Source organism: Leopardus geoffroyi, chromosome B4 (assembly GCF_018350155.1).
Source record: "Leopardus geoffroyi isolate Oge1 chromosome B4, O.geoffroyi_Oge1_pat1.0, whole genome shotgun sequence".
NCBI lineage: Eukaryota > Metazoa > Chordata > Mammalia > Carnivora > Felidae > Leopardus > Leopardus geoffroyi.
Genome location: NC_059341.1, coordinates 132,863,258 through 132,882,497, shown reverse-complemented (window position 1 = coordinate 132,882,497; position 19,240 = coordinate 132,863,258). Strand labels below are relative to the sequence as shown.

Below are 19,240 nucleotides of genomic sequence, written 5' to 3'. Positions count from 1 at the left end.
CCCCACAACTCAAAAATTCGGTCTCTGGATGGCGAAACAGAAGCTTCGACTCCAGGCTCTATGTACTTCTTCAAGAACTGCTGCTTTCATTTTTCCGTCACTTTGGCCACACACAGATTACATACCAGCATTTAATTTTCAGAAAAATGTGTGAACAGGAAAGTAGCACAAAAATACAGTGTCGCCTGTGGAAGGTGCTGGCCACTGACAAGCTGAAGCCACAAGAGGCTGTGGATCTGGGGACTGAGTATTCTTCAAAGGACAAAGCCAGTAGGCCCGGGGGAGGGGGAGGGGGGGCGCGGAGGTCGAGGAGAGCTGCTCATCCAACGGCCCTGAGGCAGGACTCTTTAGAACTGGTGCCACACCCCGGACACCAGCCCAGCGCGAGGGGGGAGACAATGAACTCCAGCTGCTTTGGCCACAGCATCAGTCCGGTGAGGGCGAACCTGGGAAGGCGCATCCGTAGGTGGAGTGACTAGACAGCATCCCAGGGCTCATTCCTAGGACTGCCCTGGCCTGGAGTCCTGGCTTCCACCAGTGTGTTCCCGCTGCCAAACCGAGGGGGCCGGTGCCTTCTGGCCCCGTGATAGGACACTCTCGGCCACTAGTTCGGCTAGAAAAACCCCTCAGCCCCATCCACCTCCTCTGATCGGTGGGCTTCTCCCTTTCCTCCTAGCGAATGTCTTCAGGGTCTTCATTTCCTCCTGCGGCTGGTGCTTTTCAGTTCCTCCAATTCCTTCTCCATCAAGTGGGACTCGGCAGTGGTTTCAGAGAGCTGAAAGTGAGGCAGCGGACCGTTAACCAAGAAGGACCTTCCGGGGCTGTTGCAGGTTTGCGAGGGCAGCTCTGCGCGGTGGGGAGAGAGAGCACCCCTACCCTCACACGCCACTGACGGCCCCCACGAGGGGAACCCCTTTGTACCCGGGCAGAATGCAACCCCCTGACAACCCAGGGCCTCCGGTACTTAATCACAGTCCACCCTCTCCACATTTTGGTCACCTAGGATTGCACCAAGTTCACTGCCTCGAAGATGGCAGGCCTCAGGGGATGAAAAAGGCACATAATGGACCATTCTAAGGCTAAAGAAATAAGAGTCTGAGTAGCTTCTGAGCTGTAGCTCCCATAATGGTGATCAGGGAGGAAAAAATACCCGAAAAAGAATGCCACTTTTCTTACTAGGGACTTTTAGGGGGCTTGAGAAAGCCCCTGAGTAGAAGGTGGAAGACATTCAAGACAGGGACAGAAACTTTACTCTCCAGAGTGGAGGTCGGCTTACCCTGAAATAAGAGCTGCCCTTCCGAGCAATACACTATTGCAGGTGCTTGCGTGATTAACTCAGCATGAGGCAGATCCTATCATTGTGCCTATTCGACAACGAAACTAAGTTTCTTCACACAGGGCAGTTGAACAACACGCTGAAGTCACATGGCCAGTGGTGGAGCCGAACAAGGAACCAGGCAGGTTAGCTCCAGAACGCACGCTCTTAACCGTGACAGCAGAGGCGCGCCTGCCTCCCGGCCAACTTTCACCGGCACCCCCAGTCCCAACAGCCTGCGGGGTTTTTAGCAGCCACAGGAAACCGACACCAGCACAGAGCGGGCCCCTCGGCAGGTCTGACACTCACTAATGCCCGCTGGATATGGGACACCTTCGGGCCACGAGCAGACAGTCCTTCTTCCTGGAATGCCCTCTTCCCACCCTCCAATCCTCCCTGGGTCCTTCTACATTCAATTCAAACATCCCTTTCTGTGACACCCTCCTGACTGGATAGAATTACTTTCGCTTGTGCTGGCGCCAGGCCCTACGCACACTCCAATTGTTACTCTTGCCCCCAGGCACTGTCATTTTGTTTCTTGTCCATCTCCCTGCGAGACAGTGAGGCCCTGAGAGTAGGGACTCTCTCATTTATATCTTTGGATTCAGGGGCGCCTGGGTGGCTCAGTCGGTTAAGCGTCCGACTTCGGCTCAGGTCAGGATCTCGCGGTCCGTGAGTTCGAGCCCCGCGTCGGGCTCTGTGCTGACAGCTCAGAGCCTGGAGCCTGTTTCGGATTCTGTGTCTCCCTCTCTCTCGGACCCTCCCCGGTTTATGCTCGGTCTCAAAAATAAATAAATGTGAAAAAAAAAATTTTGTATCTTTGGATTCAAAGCAACTTACCTGGGCAAACTGGCATTCCAAAGGAATCAGCTGGATGGAATGACTCTCCGTGGAGCCTCCCCAAAAGGAAAGCCTAGGGGCCCCTCCCCATCACCCTCCTCACCATGTCCAGCAGGATGTCCACCTTCAGCCGCAAGAGGTTGTTCTCTTCCTCCAACTGCTGGTTCCGCCTGCGTAGGCGCTGAGCCTCCCTCCGGTCCACACCTCCACTAATCCCCATCTCTGGGGAAGGACAGAATGAGCAGTTAGTTACGTGGGGGCTTCCTTTCCACAATCTTGCTGGACAGAACGGCAGGAAATCAGCCCACCTGCTATCCACTGGCCATTTTCAAACTTCAGGCTTTGCCCTGCCAGGTTCATAGTGGGGGTTCCATAGTCAAGGCCCAGCTCCACCTCCCGGGTTGACCGGTCCAGCTGTGGACGAGACACTGCATGGAGGCTTCAGGAAGCACACGGAGGACCCCAGTCCCAGTGACTCTCCTGCTAACTGTATTTGTATCCCAGCAACTAACTTCCTTTTTCTAATCCTTACCTCACACACTTTGTAACTTTTTGTTAAAAGTCAGAAAATCCGATAAGGCACAAAACAACAAAAACTTTTATTTATTTTAATAAATTAAAAAAAATTTTTTTTTGAGAGAAGAGAATGTAAGCGGGGAAGGGTCAGAGAGAGGGGGACAGAGGATTCAAAGTGGGCTCTGCGCTGATAGGCTGACAGCGGCGAGTCCGATGTGGGGCTCGAACTCACGAACCATGAGATCATGACCTGAACTAAAGTCGGACGCTGACTTGACTGAGCCACCTAGGAGCCCCTACTTTTTTTTTAATGTTTACTTATTGTTTTTGAGAGAGACAGAGAGAGAGAGACAGGGCACGGAGATCCGAAGCAGGCTCCTCACTGACAGCACAGAGCCCGACGCGGGGCTCAAACTCACAAACCCGTTGAGATCATGACCTAAGCTGAAGCTGGCCGCTTGACCGACCGAGCCATCCAGGCGCCCCACAACAAAACCTTTTAAACTCTAAGAGGGAAGAAACGTCCCACCTTATTGTAAGATACAGGTTTTCCAGAAAAACTACATATATCGAAATTTGAATTATTTGACATCTACTTGGCACTTAACGGTTTTAAGGAATCCTACCATACATTTTTAATAAAGTAGAAAATCCTTTTTAAAGGTTAATAAGCCCCGCGGTGATCACTTGCTCACCATGGGGCGCTACAGGTCACAAAAAAGGCATGAAATGCTAACACTCAATCAGTAGTCAGTCATAGCTGGTCTGTAACATGGTTTTCAAAGTTTCTACGACTCACTCAGCAGCCACGCCACGCCAGGACTAGGCCGAGGGATTCCAAGGTGAATGTGACCAGCCCTGCCCTTGAGGAGCTGCTGTCTAGAGCTTCCACACAGCCTTGAATGACACTAACGGTGGCAGAACATCATCCTTTGAGAATGAGTATGATTCTTAGACACAACTAAAATGGATTCTTGGCTAAGTCCTGGGAATAAACTGAAGGCGAGCTGGCTAGTGTCATTTGGAGCCCAAATCACGATGAGATTGACTGTCTTATAGGTTCTTGAACATGCTCTGACAATGATTTCCAAACAGGACTTAAAAATGTTCTTGTTCTTGGTTTTTCTTCTTGTTTTTTAATTCTTTTTAATGTTTATTTATTTTTGAGAGAAACAGATAACAAGGGGAGGAGGGGCAGAGAGAGAGGAAGACACTAAATCCGAAGCAGGCTCCAGGCTCCGAGCTGTCAGCACAGAGCCCGATGCAGGACTCGAACTCACAAACCATGAGATCATGACCTGAGCGGAAGTTGGACGCTTAACCTAAGACTGAGCCACCCAGGCACCCCATTTTTGGTTTTGTTTTAAAGTTCATTTATTTGGGGGCACCTGGGTGGCTCAGTCAGTTAAGCGTCCAACTTCGGCTCAGGTCATGATCTCACGGTTCGTGAGTTCGAGCCCCACTGTGCTGACAGCTCAGAGCCTGGAGCCTGCTTCGGATTCTATATCCCCTTCGCTCTCTGCCCCTCCTCTGCTTGTGCTCTCTCTCTGAAAAATAAACAAACATTAGGGGTGCCTGGGTGGCTCAGTCGGTTAAACGTCTGACTTCAGCTCAGGTCATGATCTCACAGTCCGTGAGTTCGAGCCCTGAGTTGGGCTCCGTGCTGACAGCTCGGAGTCTGGAGCCTGCTTCAGATTCTGTGTTTCCCTCTCTCTGACCCTCCCCCTTTCATGCTCTGTCTCTCCCTGTCTCAAAAATAAACATTAAAAAAAAAAGAAGAAAATATTAAAGATTAAAAAAATTTAAAATAAAATAAAAATAAACAAACATTAAAACATTTTTTTTAAGTTTATGTATTTGGGATGCCTGGGTGGCTCAGTTGGTTGAACATTTGATTCTTGATTTTGGCTGGGGTCATGATCCCAGGGCTGTGGGACTGAGCCCCCCATTGGGCTCCACAGAGCACGGAGTCTGCTTGGGATTCTCTCTCCTCTCTCCCTCTGCCCCTCTCCCCTGCCTGCATTCTCTCTTTCTAAAATTAAAAAACAACCAAAAAAAAAAAAGTTTATTTATTTAAGTAATCTCCACATCCAACATGGGGCTCAAACTCACAACCCTGAGATCAAGAGTCACATGCTCTTCTGACTGAGCCAGCCAGGAGCTCCAAGAGTTAAAAAGGTTTTCAGCAATAGCAATAATATGAATTAGAAGGATGTCTTCCTTACAAGGGTGCCTCTGGAGGACGACACTTTCCATCAGGGACCAGGCTTGATGTTTCAGCCACACTGCACACCGGGATGGGCCCAGTAGTGATACTCACATTATGCAGATTGGAGAGAGAAGCAGATTTCCGAGGGGGCGTCTTCTTGGGACTGAACGTATTTCCAAAGAGAGGCATCTTTGGCCGGATGAAGGAAAGGCCAATGCTCCCTTCTCCTAGGGTCAGGAAAAGTCACGGGTACAAACAGATGAGTTGACCTTACGCCACTGTGGAGCCCGATGTGGGGCTCCATCCTGCAACTCTGGGATCATGACCTGAACCCAAATCAAGAGTCAGACACTCAACCCACTGAGCCACACAGGCACCCACACTTTTCATTTTCTCTAGGTGGAGACATAAGATGCTACAATTTTTTCAGTTAGGCAAAACCTAGGAAATTTTTATTTTATTTTTTTTAGAGTTCATTTATTTATTCTTTGAGAGAGACAGAGAGAGAACGCACGCACAAGCAAGGTAGGGACAGACAGAGGAAGACAGAATCTCAAGCAGGCCCCATGCTCAGCACAGAGCCCAACATGGGGCTCAATCTCACAACTGCGAATTCATGACCTGGGCCGAAATCAAGAGTCGGATGCTTAACCCACTGAGCCACCCAGGCGCTTCACCCTAGCAAAATGTTGAATGTGTATACTTTTTGGCCAGCAAATTTACTTCTAAAAGTTTGCCCTCCACAAAGAATTGGACAGGTACAGATAAATGTTCCCCACTGTTGGGGCGCCTGTGTGGCTCAGTCAGTTAAGCATCTGACTCTTGATTTCAGCTCAGGTCATGGTCTCATGGTTCTCTGGCAGCCCAGAGCCTGCTTGGAATTCTCTCTCCCTCTCTGCCCCTCTCCCACACTCTCTCTCTCTCTCCAAATAAATTTAAAAACTTAAAAAAAAAAAATTCCCTACTGTTGGTAACAGTGAAAAAACAGAAACAATCCAAAATGTCTACCAATGGTTGGTACAGCCAAATACACTGTTGTGTTCTTACAATGGAATGCTACAGGGCAAGTGAAAACAACGAGGCAGCTGTATATGGACTGACCTGGAAAGAACCCAACATACTCTAACATTAAGAAAGCCAGCTGCAGGGGCACCTGGGTGGCTCAGTAGGTTGAGCATCTGACTTGTGGCTCAGGTCATGGTCTCATGGTTTGTGGGTTCGAGCCCCACCTCAGACTCTCTGCTGTCAGCAGGGAGCCCACTTCGCATCCTCTATCCACCCCTCTCCGTCCCTCCCCTGCTTGCACTCTGTCTCTCTCTCAAAAATAAACATTAAAAAAAAAAAAAGAAAAGCAAGCTATAGAACAATGTGTATACTATAATGGTATAAGAGAAGACAGAAAAAAAAAAAAGGCAAGAATGTAGATGTGCACATTAAAAAATAGAAGAAAAGCGGGTCACCTGGTGGCTCACTTGCTTAAGGATCCAACTCTTGATTTCAGCTCAGGTCATGATGTCAGGGTCATGGGATTGAGCCCCATGTCTGGCTGTGTGCTGGGTGTGGAGCCTGCTTAAGAGTCTCTCTCTTTCTATGTCTCTCCCCCTCTCTCTCCCTGCTTATGCACTTTCTCTCTGTCTCTTAAATAAATAAAATAAAATAAAACAAAACAAAATAAAATCTGGAAAGATACACCAAACTGCTCAATATGCTTAATGTGGGAAGGGGAATGGGATGGCTGGCTTAAGTGACATTGTCATTTTACAGGTAAAAAATGGTCAAGTGGTGGCAATTCCATGTTATAATATCAAATTAGATTAAAGGAATATATTTCTAGATTTAATAAATTACTACAATGGTAATATATTCATGTGTTAATTATGGAAAAAAAAAAAACAAAAGAACAAAAAACAGCTAAAAGGCAGCACCTGCCCTTCCAAGCATCTGGAGACATCTGAAAAAGGAAAAATAATTAGCCAAGTTGTTCTTGCAAAGCCTCCAGTCATGCCTGAGTGTATCACTTGGACGCAACTTGGAGTTCCAGGTCTGGCTCTGCCCCTCAATTGCCTGCTAAACCCTAGCCAAGTTACTTTATTTCTCCGGGTTTTACCAGGAGCAATTCCCTCACAACCTCATCCATTCTCATAACCCTTAAGCAGAGAACGATCATCAATATATTACAGATGAGGAAAAGGAAGGGTCTGGTGGAGCTGCCTTTTAAGTCAGTACCAATAATCCACGAACAACTTTGGCTGAGTCCCTAGGATCCTGGAACATTAGTGTGGACCCAGAAGTTCCAGCTGACCCCCGTGGCCCAAGGCAGCTGTCTCTCTAGTGAAACTCCCTGGGGAGAGAGGGCTCAGCTCTAAGGAAGTGAAGGAAGAGCATCTGGGTTCCGGTCATGGCTCTGCCACTCAGCTCCAGTGGGACCCCAGAACTTATCTTCTCTGCCCCCCCCCCCCCCGCTTCTTTATTTGTAATCAGAGATAACAACAGTTACCCACTTACAGGTTGTTATAGTGTGTTGGTGTTTATAAAAAGCTGTGAGCATTTGATGCTCACAACAACCCTGAGAAATAGATGAAGTGAAGTATGTCCCAGTCTACAGATCAGAAAACGGAAGGGGCGCCTGGGTGGCGCAGTCGGTTAAGCGTCCGACTTCAGCCAGGTCACGATCTCGCGGTCCGGGAGTTCGAGCCCCGCGTCAGGCTCTGGGCTGATGGCTCAGAGCCTGGAGCCTGTTTCCGATTCTGTGTCTCCCTCTCTCTCTGCCCCTCCCCCGTTCATGCTCTGTCTCTCTCTGTCCCAAAAATAAATAAACGTCGGAAAAAAAAAAAAAAAAAGAAAACGGAGGCTTAGAGAAGTAAAGTAACTCGCTCCCAATCACGCGGTGGGAAGGCGGTGGAATTGGGTTTCAAATAAGGTCTACTCCTCTGCGCTGATGACAATAATCACTTCATCACTGTGCAATGCTTTACAGTTTGCAATGGACCACAACATACACTATCCTATTTTTACCTAACAAGAAGGTGAGGGGGCAGTTTTTGACTTTCATTGGATTCTCGAAGAGATATGCGTCCCTCAAAGATTTCAGAGCCGCGCCGCGCGGATACTCTGCCACCCGGGGCTGCTGGACTCAACTAACCGTAGAGAACAAACGTTCACACGCACGCCTTCATCTAACCCTCTTCACAGCCAGCCGGTTGACGGGGAGGAACTACCACCCCGGTTTCTCACCGAGGAAACCCGCTCCGAGAAGTGCGGAGACCGGCCTGGGATGAACCCAGCCTCCGCCCCCTGTGCCGCGCCCTCGGGCCGCTCCAGCGGCGGGGAAGCCCCGGGTCCCCTGGAGCACGCCCGGGCGTCCCATCCCTCCTCGGGCCCTGGAGCGACGCCAGGCTCAGAACAGTCGCGCCCCAGCAGCCAGGGACAAAACGCAGCCAGATACCTGCCGGAAACCGCCTGCAGAGGCTCGCGTCACCCACCGCGACCACGGCTCCTGGGATGCTCCGCCCCCACCCGCGCGCGCACGCGCACGCGCAGCCCCGCCCCGGCCTCTACCACCGAGAGATATGGGGGTGCCCGGCGCGGCAGGGTGTCCAACGGGAGCCTCCGCGAAGCATCAGAAACACTTGAGGACTGCCCTCGATACATTGAAGACAATCCACGGGGGGGAATGTCTCCTGGAGTCATTTCCATTCCCCGTGCGATAGGCTGGGACGAGGAACTACACTCTCCCTCCCCACAAGCCCATTGGTCTGGTCTCCCCGACCACCCGGGACCATCACTGTGGTAACGGCGTCTCGCGGACGCAGCGGTGGCTCACTATGGTTCCATTGTTGTGGGAAGGGTGGCAGTGGTGACTGCGCCTGGCGTTGCCTGGGGAACGCCAGGACTCACAGTAGCAAAATGGGCCTCTCCCCGACGCCCCTCCTCCTCCTCTTCCTCCCCGAACACAAAGCAAAGGGCACCCCTTCCTGGTGGATGTCGGGTGTCCCATCCAGAACTTTGCGGGGTCCCCTGAGGGACCCGTGGCGGAACCGGCCCCAAGTTCGTCGGATTTCGCCTATGTCTTCAGGTAAGACGCACAGAAGAAGGACGATGATCCGCCCTGCCCACTTCCGCAGACTGCAGTTTCCTGACTCTCATCAGCTTTTACCAGCAGGGGAAACTGAGGCCAGGGAGCGCTTCAAGGTGGCACAGTGAGCAAGGGCAGAGAACTACTCGAGAATCAATTCCAGATCCCCTGAAGTCCTAACAGTGAACTATTGGTTCCATTTGAAAAATAAAGAAACTCAGAACCATTCAAGGGATGTTTATTGGGTGCCTAGTGAGTGCACCAGCCCATCCATCCAATGAGGGGCAGAACCCATCGGTCTCTGGCTCCAAGTGCAATTTTCTTCCAACTACACCTCAGTGTACTAAAAAGGGGACAGTTCCATGTCCTAGAAGCAAGACCTGCACAGTCTAATCCCGCACTACCCAATGGAAACATGATGTGGGCCGCGTATGTAATTGAGAATTTTCTAGTAGCCATATTTTAAAGATTTTTAAAAACCAGGTTATATGGATTCGAACATTTTATTTAACTCGTATATCCCAAACATTATCATTTCAACATATGATCAGTGCTTTTACATTGATACTGCTTCAGCTTTTAAGTTTATTTTATTTTTTTTTTATAGGGGTTATGCTTGCTCTTTTTTTTTTTTTTTCAACGTTTATTTATTTTTGGGACAGAGACAGACAGAGCATGAACGGGGGAGGGGCAGAGAGAGAGGGAGACACAGAATCGGAAACAGGCTCCAGGCTCTGAGCCATCAGCCCAGAGCCTGACGCGGGGCTCGAACTCCCGGACCCCGAGATCGTGACCTGGCTGAAGTCGGACGCTTAACCGACTGCGCCACCCAGGCGCCCCTTCAGCTTTTAAGTTTAAATTAACTAAAATCAGGGGCGCCCGGGTGGCTCAGTCGGTTGAGCGTCCCGACTTCAGCTCAGGTCATGATCTCACGGTCTGTGAGTTCGAGCCCCGCGTCGGACTCTGTGCTGGCAGCTCAGAGCCTGGAGCCCGCTTCAGATTCTGGGTCTCCCTCTCTCTCTGCCCCTCCCCCACTCATGCTCTGTCTCTCTCTGTCTCAGAAATAAATAAACATTAAAAAAAAATTTAAATTAACTAAAATTGAAATTTCATTCTTCAGTCACACTAACCAGATTGCAAGGGCTCAGTTGTCACATGTGGCTAGTGGCTACTGCGAGGCACAGGGTCTCGCCTTTTCCTGCCTTTCTACACTTGCTCCCCACTGCTTGGATGGTATTTCCCCATCCCCTTTATCTAGTTAACTCCTGCTCTTCCTCCAAGCTTGGCTACATCCTTACATAATCTCAGCTCATCTCACAGCACTGCGTATGTTCCTTCAAAGCAGTGGTCACAGTTATCATTCACAATTATTTATATAATTGTTTGATTACCGCGTGTCTCCCCTGGCAGACAGAAGTCCGTTAGAGCAGGGAGCAAGTCTGGTTTCGCTCACCACCCTGTCTCCAGGAAGAACACACCGCTGGCTTGTGTCGGGCACTCAGTAAGTAGTCCCGTCATTGCTGAAGGCAAAACTGAATCCTGATTCCAAAGTCAGCATTGTTTTAACGTATTTAACATGCTTAAAATTGTTCAACGTGTTAACTTTAAACAGAGGGCATTCGCACTTCGGCTGCCAGGATACTTGCTACATGAGAGCAGAACGTTTGCTATTCTCCTGCCCCCAACACCGCGCAGTGTTGTTCATTCCATGAAGTTCATCGTCTCCCCCATCCGTTTTTCCTCCCCAAGTAGTGAAGGTAAAAACTTGTCATATCTCAGAGAATACCTAAAAGGGTATGATAGAAAATTCAGAAGAGAACGGCATGCGTATCTTAAACATTCCTTTTAAGGAGCATAGTAATAGTCAGTTCTTCCATTAGGCATGAGTAAGAATGTTAAGTTAAAGTAAGAGCCTTCTTGACAGGGTTGCCCTAAAAGCCTGCTTTTCAGAGAACATGCTATAGTTTTCCAGTCATGCTGGGGAGTGAGTAGGAGGAAAACAAGGAACCCTGCAGTGCACCTGCTTCCCCCTTACCCCTCTCCCCCTTGCCTACATGGCTTATGGCTGGGAGCAGGAAAGAGGAAATAGTATTGACGTGGGCCTGGGACAGCCTTACCTGCAATCCAGCTGACTTGGGACAGCCCCAAGCCCTAATGGATAGCTTCTATGGACTAGAAAGAAGCGTGGTGAATGAGTCTAAAATGGAATCAAATATTGAGTGTGCCGAACCCCTAGGGAGCAACTTGCCTGATGGAAAAAGGTGTGGAAGCAAATAATTCCCGTTCAGAATTGTAAGTGCTGTAATGGAGAGATGAAAGCAGAATCCTGAACTTCCCAGAGGAGGGGTGGTCACTAATGGCCTAGAGTAATTCAGGAAGGTTTTCTAAAAGATGTGTCACCTGGGATGTGCATTGACTAGATGGAATTGCATGTGTAAAGGCATAGAGGCCAGCAGCATAGCACAGCAGGGACGAGGAGCAATTTCAGAGGGGCGGGCATATAGGATGAGTGGTTGCGTAGAAAAGGGCAGAGCAGAAGGCATCAACTGAAGAAGAAGAGGGAGAGAGAATGTGATGAGAGGGGCCTTGGTTAATTTTCCCACTAAACTACCTTTCCTCTCTCCTTCCATTATGTATGAGCTTCTTGAGGGCCGATCTGAGTCTTTACTTCCTTAGAAACAGGCCTATGCCACCGGGCTCAGGATATGGACGATCCACAAATGGTAGAATGAACTCCTGGTTAATAAGCAAGGATCCAGGGGGGCAGTCCAGCCAGAGTGTTCTGAAGGCAGGAGGAAGAGTAGTGATGGGGCCAGCATTCTGGGAGGGGGCAGAAAGCCTCAGGTAGATCACCAGCTTCATGCTGAGGAGATAGACCCAGTATCATAGAATCAGAGCAGCTGAGAGCCGAAAAAGGGTCTTAGGAATCTAATCCAAATCTCTGACTTTGCAGATGAGCCTCAGAGAGACAGGAATTTGATTTCCTTTCTAATTTGGAAACTGATTTGCTGGGTGCTCTGGAGCCCTGGCCTTTCCAACACTCTAGTCTCCTTACTGTAAAAACTAGAACAGCTTTCTTGGCAAACAGGGGGAACATCGACAGGCCAGAAAAAGTTGATATGTCTGAAATCCTCAGTCAAGACGGGCGTGTCAGATGAAGGCCTTTATCCCCCCGTGTCGCAGGCAGCGTGCACCTTGCCATCAGCCCTGCTTACCAGACGAGCGTGGTTGTGCTTTCTAAGGTGGTTCTATGGTATTTGTGATTTCCAGGAGGCTGGCTGAACAGAGAACAAGATCGGAGTGGGAAATGAGAGATTCTTAAGTGGAAACGTACTGTTTATCAGTTTACGAGAAACTGGATCATGGCTTATTTCAGGAACATAGATACCATCAATGTCACTGCCTTGCCAATGGTGCCAGTAGACGAGCACCTGACTGTCTCCCTCGCTGCGCGGAACGCGATGAAGAATGCCGCAAGGAAGAATCTGGAAGACAATCCACCCTGTATCCTTTTATGGTGCCGTCTACAATCCAGACCAAATACACCTGCTGCAGACCTGTAACCAGGGCTTGCGTCTGTGACACACGTTATTAGCTTCTTTCCTTATGTGCTCATTGATTTTTTTCAATTAGTTAAGCCCGACCTATGCTCTAAAAGGATTTGAGACTGTGAAGGGTTGTTTGGTTTGAATTTATTTTACTAGGATAATTGGAAAGAGCCCCAGAGGAAGAAGTACTGGAAATATTTGTTGACATATTCGTTGAAATATCTTCTGTCTTCCAAAGAATTATAGGTAGCAAATAAGAAGTCACGGTGAAGCCCTCGGCCCTCAGATAAGTGAGCTTGAGACCCAACTTTGTTGGGGCGCCTGGGTGGCTCCGTTGGTTAAGCATACAACCTTGGCTCAGGTCACAATCTCACGGTTCATGAGTTCGAGCCCCGTGTTGGGCTCTGTGCTGACAGCTCAGAGCCTGGAACCTGCTTTGGATTCTGTGTCCCCCCTCTCTCTGTGCCCTTCCCCTGCTCTCACTCTGTCTCAAAAATAAGCAAACATTAACCAAAAAAAAAAAAAAAAAAAAAAAAAAAGACCCAGCTTCATTGTTCTCATTCCAATTGGCCTCACTTCTCACCTGCCAGGCCTCCTACCTGGGCTCGGAGTTTGCCCTCTCTGGCATCACCTGGACTTTTCCAGAATCTTACTTCTCTAGCCCTCCCTTTATTGATCCACATCTCACTTGTGACTCTGAACTCTATGCCAGGGACCCGCAGAACCCCATCTCTGGAGGACCTTAGAGCTCATCCGGCAAATAACCCTCTCAGGTTATAAATACCGCCAGATGGTCCCATCTCAAAAAGAGCCCATTGACCTTCAAGTCCCACTGCTGCCAGCCAAACCATGTATCCCTCTGTATCCCGTCGCTTTCTACACCTCTCAGAAACCCTTCTCAAGATGAGCACAAGTGATCCCATCAGAGGCTGCTTCAGGGACTCACTTCCCTGGCCCTTTTTCTAATGTCCCCTCTTCCTCCTTAATCCCACACTCCTCTCAACCTAACTAACCCATTTCCCTTCCTATGATTTTCATGTCCCTCCTTGGCGTCTTCATTGGTCAAGTGTCCTCCGGTTTATAAGAACCCTTGAGGGTAATGGAAGTAAGAGTGAACCCTGCTTTTTGTGAAGGCAGTGAGAAGTGATAGGATTATGGGGCTTCTGCAAAGGATATATCCTAGACCGATTGAGGCTAAGACGGAAAGAAATGCAAACCTAGAGAGGGTGACAAGAGGGGCCATTGGACTAGGCAGAGACTTCAACAGTGATAAACAAGGTTGAGATACCCTCCGATCCAGCCATGCCTCACCTGAAAATGTCTCTTAAAGCAATAATCCAAAATATGGAAACAACTCTCTGTGTATACCACAGCGTTATTTACAATTGCAAAAAGATGATGAACAACTTAAGTATTCAATAGCCATGAAACAATTAAGTGTATTAAAGTACATTCTCCAAGTGGATTCATATAATGCCATTTAAAATACTATGAAGATTCTTTAGCTCTATGGAGCATGGTCATGATAATGAGTGGAAGAGAAGTCCGAGTCCTAAAGTAGGCATTCACTGAGATTACAATTATGTAAAAAGGTATGTGTATAAAAAATACTGGAAGGAAATCTCCCCGAATCCTCACAGAGGTTGTTACGGTGGTTCCAGAATGGGTGTTTCTTTTTATGTTTTTCCAAGGTGTCTAGGATGTGGTTAGTTTTCATTTAGAATTGATAAAGCCACTCGTTTATTTTTTTTTTCATTTTTTTAATGTTTATTTTTGAGAGTGTTTTTAATGTTTATTTTAATGTTTATTTTTGAGAGAGAGAGAGAGACAGAGTGTGAGTGGGGGAGGGGCAGAGAGAGAGGGAGACAAAGAATCTGAAGCAGGCTCCAGGCTCTGAGCTGTCAGCACAGAGCCCGATGCGGGGCTCGAACCCACGAACTCATGGACTGTGAGATCATGACCTGAGCCGAAGTCCAAAGCTTAAGGGACTGAGCCACCCAGGTGCCTAAAGCCACTCATTTAAAATGATAAAAGAAGTGTGAATGTTTGCAAAGAAAGTAGTTTAGCGGAGAGAGTAAGGGACTGTCCTTGCCAGCCTAGTCCCATCCTGTTCCTGCATGATTAGCACCCAGAAAATTTCCTTAGCAAACTCACCTGCCAGCCTGCCTTATTGGTTCCATCCACCAGGTGAACGAAACGATTGGGGAGCCAGATCTGAGTCCCAATGCGTTGGCCAACAACCTGGTGAGTTATGGGTGCTGAGGTAAGGCTTGGAGCGGCAAGGGCTCCGGGAGTCCCGCCCATTTATTTGAAAGCACATTTGTGCAATAGGGGTCTCAGAGATATATTTTATTAATTAGCAAGCTTTCTTTTTTGGAGCAGTTTTAGTTCACAGCAAAATTGAGCTGATAGTACAGAGTTCCCACATACCCCTGTCCCCACGCATGGGCAAGCTGCCTGTCACCACACTGGTACATTTGTTACAAGTGATAAACCCACATTGATGCATCATTATCACCCCAAGTGCGTTGTTCACGTTAGGGCTCTCTGTGCTGTACCTTCTATGAGTTGGGACAAATGTGTAATGACCTATATCCACCTTTGTAGTATCCTTCTTTTTTTTTTTTTTTTAACATTCATTTATTTTAGAGAGACAGAGCGTGAGCCAGGGAGGGGCAGAGAGAGGGAGACACAGAATCCAAAGCAGGCTCCAGGCCCTGAGCTGTGAGCACAGAGCCCGACGAGGGGCTCAAGCTCACAAACCGCGAGATCATGACCTGAACTGAAGTCGGATGCCCAGCCGACTGAGCCACCCAGGCGCCCCACCTTTGTAGTATCCTGCAGAATAGTCTCACTGCCCTAAAAATCCTCCCCCGCATTTACGGGGCCCCCGCATCTCCTGGCAACCACTGAACTTTTTGCTGTCTCCATATTTGCCTTTTCTAAAATGACAGAGTTAGAACCATACAGGATGCAGCCTTTTCAGATTGGTTTCTTTCACTTAGTCATATGCATTTAAGGTTCCTTCATGTGTTTTCATGGCTCGATAGCTCGTTTCTTTTTGGGGCTGAATAATATTCCTTTGTCTAGATGTGCCACAGTTTATTTATCTGTTCACCTACGGAAAGACCTCTCGATTGCTTCTAAGTTTTGGCAATTATGCATAAGGCTGCTGTGAACATCTATGTGCAGGGTTTTGTGTGGATGTATATTTTCAGTTCACTTGGGTAAATAGTGAGGAGCGTGATTCCTGGACCATCTGGTAAGAGTATGTTTAGTTTTGTAAGGAACTGCCAAACTGTCTCCCAAAGTGGCTATACCCTTTTGCATTCGCAGCAGCCATGAATGAGAGCTCCTGTCACTCCACATCCTCACCAGCATTTGGTGTTATCAGTGTTCTGGATTTTGGCCATTCTAATCAGGATATAGCGATATCTCCTTGTCGTTTGAAGTTGCGATTCTCTAATGACATTGAACATCTCTCCATATGCCTACTCGCCATCTGTCTCTCTTCTTGAGTGGGGTGTCTGTTGAAGTCTTTGCCCCATTTTTTAAAATTTTATTTTGTTTTATTTAATTTATTTTTTTTAATATATATATTTTTAAATTTTTACTTATTTTTGAAAGAGGGAGAGACAGAGCATGAGCAGGGGAGGAGCAGAGAGCGAAGGAGACACAGAATCCGAAGTGGGCTCCAGGCTGTGAGCTGTCAGCACAGAGCCCTACGCAGAGCTCGAACTCACGAACCACGAGATCACGACCTGAGCCGAAGTTGGATAATTAACTGACTGAGCCACCCAGGTGTCCCTGCCCCATTTTTTGATCGAGTTGTTTGTTTTCTTATTGTTGGGTTTTAACAATTCTTTGTGTATTTTGGATAACAGTCCTTTGCCAGCTGTGTGTTTTGCAGATCTTTTCTGCCACTTTACTCCAACTAAATCTCCTAACCCCATTACCCCTGGCGTCTTGCTTTCCACTAAGCTCCTCTGTCCCCAGGGCCCAGACCTGGTGAATGCCTCTGCAGGTTTTAGCCGCACCCCTATCCCAACTTTTCTGGTGCTGACTTTTGGGGTCAGTTCATCTCTTGAGTTAGTCTTTTTGATTCATTTTTTAAAATTTAGCAGTGCCTGGGTGGCTCAGTGGGTTAAGCATCTGACTCCTGATTTCAGCTCAGGTCATGATCTCACAGTCAGTTGTGAGATCGAGCCCCACGTTTGGCTCTGCGCTGATGATACAGAGCCTGCTTGGGATTCTCTCTCCATCTCTCTGCACCCCCCCCCCAAATAAATTAAAATTAGAATTAAAAAAAAGTTTAAATGCCAGGACAATGCATCCTTATTCTAAAATATTCAAACCATCTCCAAGTATAAAAGTAAACCGTAAAATTTACTTCACTCCCAGCCCTTTATTTCCTCCTGAGAAGTAACCACTATTCATTGTTTGTTTTGTATCCTTCCAGAGTTTTTTAAAAACAATATTTTATTTTTCTTTGTGGATGGAACTGGAGGGTATTATGCTAAGTGAAATTAGTCAGTCAGAGAAAGACAAATATCATATGACTTCACCCCTATGAGGACTTCAAGAGACAAAACAGGTGAACGTAAGGGAAGGGAAACAAAAATAATATAAAAAAAGGGAGGTGGGCAAAACATAAGAGACTCATAAATATGGAGAACAAACAGAGGGTTACAGGAGGGGTTGTGGGAGGGGGGATGGGCTAACTGGGGAAGGGGCACTAAGGAATCTACTCCTGAAATCATTGTTGTACTAGATGCTAACTAGTTTGGATGTAAATTTAAAAAAATTTAAATTAAAAAAATTTCTTTTTTAAATAATGTCTACATGGGGCTTGAACTCATGACCCTGAGATCAAGAGTTGCGTGCTCCATCAACTGAGCCAGCCAGGTTCCCAAGAACTTTTTCTATGCATTTAGAAACATAGAACACATATATTTAGGGTTATCGTTTTCTTTTTTTAATGTGAGTAGGGTCATACCATAAATACTGTTTTTGTAACCTGCTTTTGTTTGTTTTTTATTCATTCATTCATTTATTTATTTTTAGCCTCAATAACTCTTGGAGATGCTTCCAAGTCACTACTGTGGATCTGCCCTGGTCTTTTCGTGACCGCATAATATTCTATTTGTTGGATGCAGCATAATTAATTTATTGCCTACTGATAAATATTTCAGTGGTGTTTTCATCATAGTGAACACGTGAATATTTCTGTATTTGTATCTTGGGGCTCATTTGCAAGTATTTCTCCACGCTAGAGTCCTAGAAGTGAAATTTCGAATTTTGGTAAATACAGTCGAATTGCCTTTCCCAGAGGTTCCGCCATGTTTTCACTCACGCAGCAACGAGACCATTAGCTTCACTTGGCCCTACCTATCCCACCATTGAGTAGAGCTTAGAATTAAATTGTGAATAAAGGCAACATCCACACACACACACACACACACATACACACACACACACAACTTGGAGTGATTCCATATAAGTTAAGAAACCTTGTCTCTCTGTGTGTGCCTGTGTAGGCAGGAGAGGTATAGCATTAGAGACACAGACTCCGGAATAAGACGGTCTGTGTTTAAATTCCTGCTCCGCCATTTTCTCACATTGTGGAACTAGGTTAATTACTTAACCTTTATGAATCTCTGTTTTCTAGAGAATGGTGATAACAAAAATAATGTATCTACCTCATAGGGTTGTTGCAAGAATTAGAGGAGTTAAAACTCATGAAGCCCCTTAAATCAGGCCCGAGAAGAGTGCCTGGCTCACAGGAAGGCATTCTATATGTATGAACGTGTAGGAGAAAAGTCTGGAAGGATACACACCAAACAGTCAATGGGGTCATTTCTGGAAAGGGGGTGGTATGGAAGGCGAGTAAACATGTTTTTTACTCTGTATACTTCTGTAATGTTGTTTACAAAAGGAATGTATTTGCATGTCAGTTCTGTGATTTTTTATGATAATTTTAAAACCAAGAGGAAGAATATTTTGCTCCCAGAAACAGGATCTGGTGGCTACTTAAGATTGTCGAGCATTGGGGCGTCTCGGTGGCTTGGTCAGTTAAGTGTCCGACTCTTGATTTTGGCTCAGGTCATGATTTCACGATTCATGGACGAGAGTCCCATGTCGGGCTCTGTGCTCACAGTGCAGAACCTGCTTGGGATTCTTTCTCTCCCTCTCTCTCCCTGCCCCTCCCCTGCTCATATTTCTCTCTGTCTTTCTGTCTCTCTCTCGCTCTCCTGCCTCTCAAAATAAGTAAGTAAACATTAAAAAGAAAAAAAGATTGCCTAGCATTCGCGTATCTCCTCAGGTGCCCTTCGTGGCCAGTGAGAACCAAGATAGGGCTGGTGGGAGCAACCTTGGGTTCTCATATGACCTGGAGGAAGGGACCCCTTGCCTGTCCTTCCTGTCCTCTGCCCAAGCAGCTGGTCAGATCCGTCAGATGTTCACTGCCTTCTGCCACAAGAGCCCATCCCTAGGCTACCCTGCCCAAGCTCTGTTGGCTGCGGTTTGCCCTGCCCTGTGTCCAACTTGACTGTGCAGCCACTTCTCCTGTGTCGGGGCCATAGCCAGACTGGTTTCTCCAGCCTCCATGCTGCCGTGCTGCCTGGCACCTAGCCCTGTGCCTAGTGCGTAAGAGGTGCTTCTTAAGTGTGCACTAGTGAACGAATGAGCCCCAGATCCTCCTCCCCACATCCCACATCACCATGTCCCTTTTCTGTTCC

At 47.5% G+C, this 19,240-nt stretch overlaps 2 protein-coding genes across 4 annotated transcripts in view; one reads left to right on the top strand and one right to left on the bottom strand.

Moving 5' to 3' along the window:
* Positions 1-117: 117 nt before the first annotated feature.
* Positions 118-8,429, bottom strand: CBY1 (chibby family member 1, beta catenin antagonist). Of its 3 annotated transcripts, none has more exons than XM_045463766.1 (5): positions 8,326-8,429; positions 4,992-5,107; positions 2,464-2,569; positions 2,259-2,377; positions 118-775 (listed from the first exon to the last, which is right to left on the bottom strand). In XM_045463766.1, exons 2-5 carry the CDS (start codon positions 5,067-5,069, stop codon positions 695-697), a joined length of 384 nt encoding a protein of 127 aa, XP_045319722.1. In that variant the 5' UTR covers positions 5,070-5,107; positions 8,326-8,429; the 3' UTR covers positions 118-694. The 3 variants fall into 3 exon arrangements, with proteins under 3 accessions (XP_045319722.1, XP_045319721.1, XP_045319723.1); XM_045463765.1 differs by lacking the exon at positions 8,326-8,429 and adding an exon at positions 8,115-8,303; XM_045463767.1 differs by lacking the exon at positions 8,326-8,429 and adding an exon at positions 8,023-8,106.
* Positions 8,430-12,278: 3,849 nt separating this feature from the next.
* FAM227A (family with sequence similarity 227 member A) overlaps positions 12,279-19,240 on the top strand; it is a 75,291-nt gene continuing 68,329 nt past the window's right edge. Inside the window, exons 1-2 of the mRNA XM_045463754.1 lie at positions 12,279-12,459; positions 14,665-14,747. The gene's annotated coding sequence lies outside the window, so the exon portion shown is untranslated. The remainder of the gene's footprint in view (positions 12,460-14,664; positions 14,748-19,240) is intronic.

Bases quoted from the DNA above. Each gene is read 5' to 3' on its own strand.
- CBY1 (XM_045463765.1), bottom strand. From the start codon at position 8,247: ATGGGACGCCCGGGCGTGCTCCAGGGGACCCGGGGCTTCCCCGCCGCT. The intron at 2,378-2,463 runs GTGGGCTGATTT...GTCCTTCCCCAG, and splicing joins AAATGGCCAGTGGATAGCAG to AGATGGGGATTAGTGGAGGT. The intron at 776-2,258 runs GTGAGGAGGGTG...CCTCACTTTCAG, and splicing joins TGGACATCCTGCTGGACATG to CTCTCTGAAACCACTGCCGA.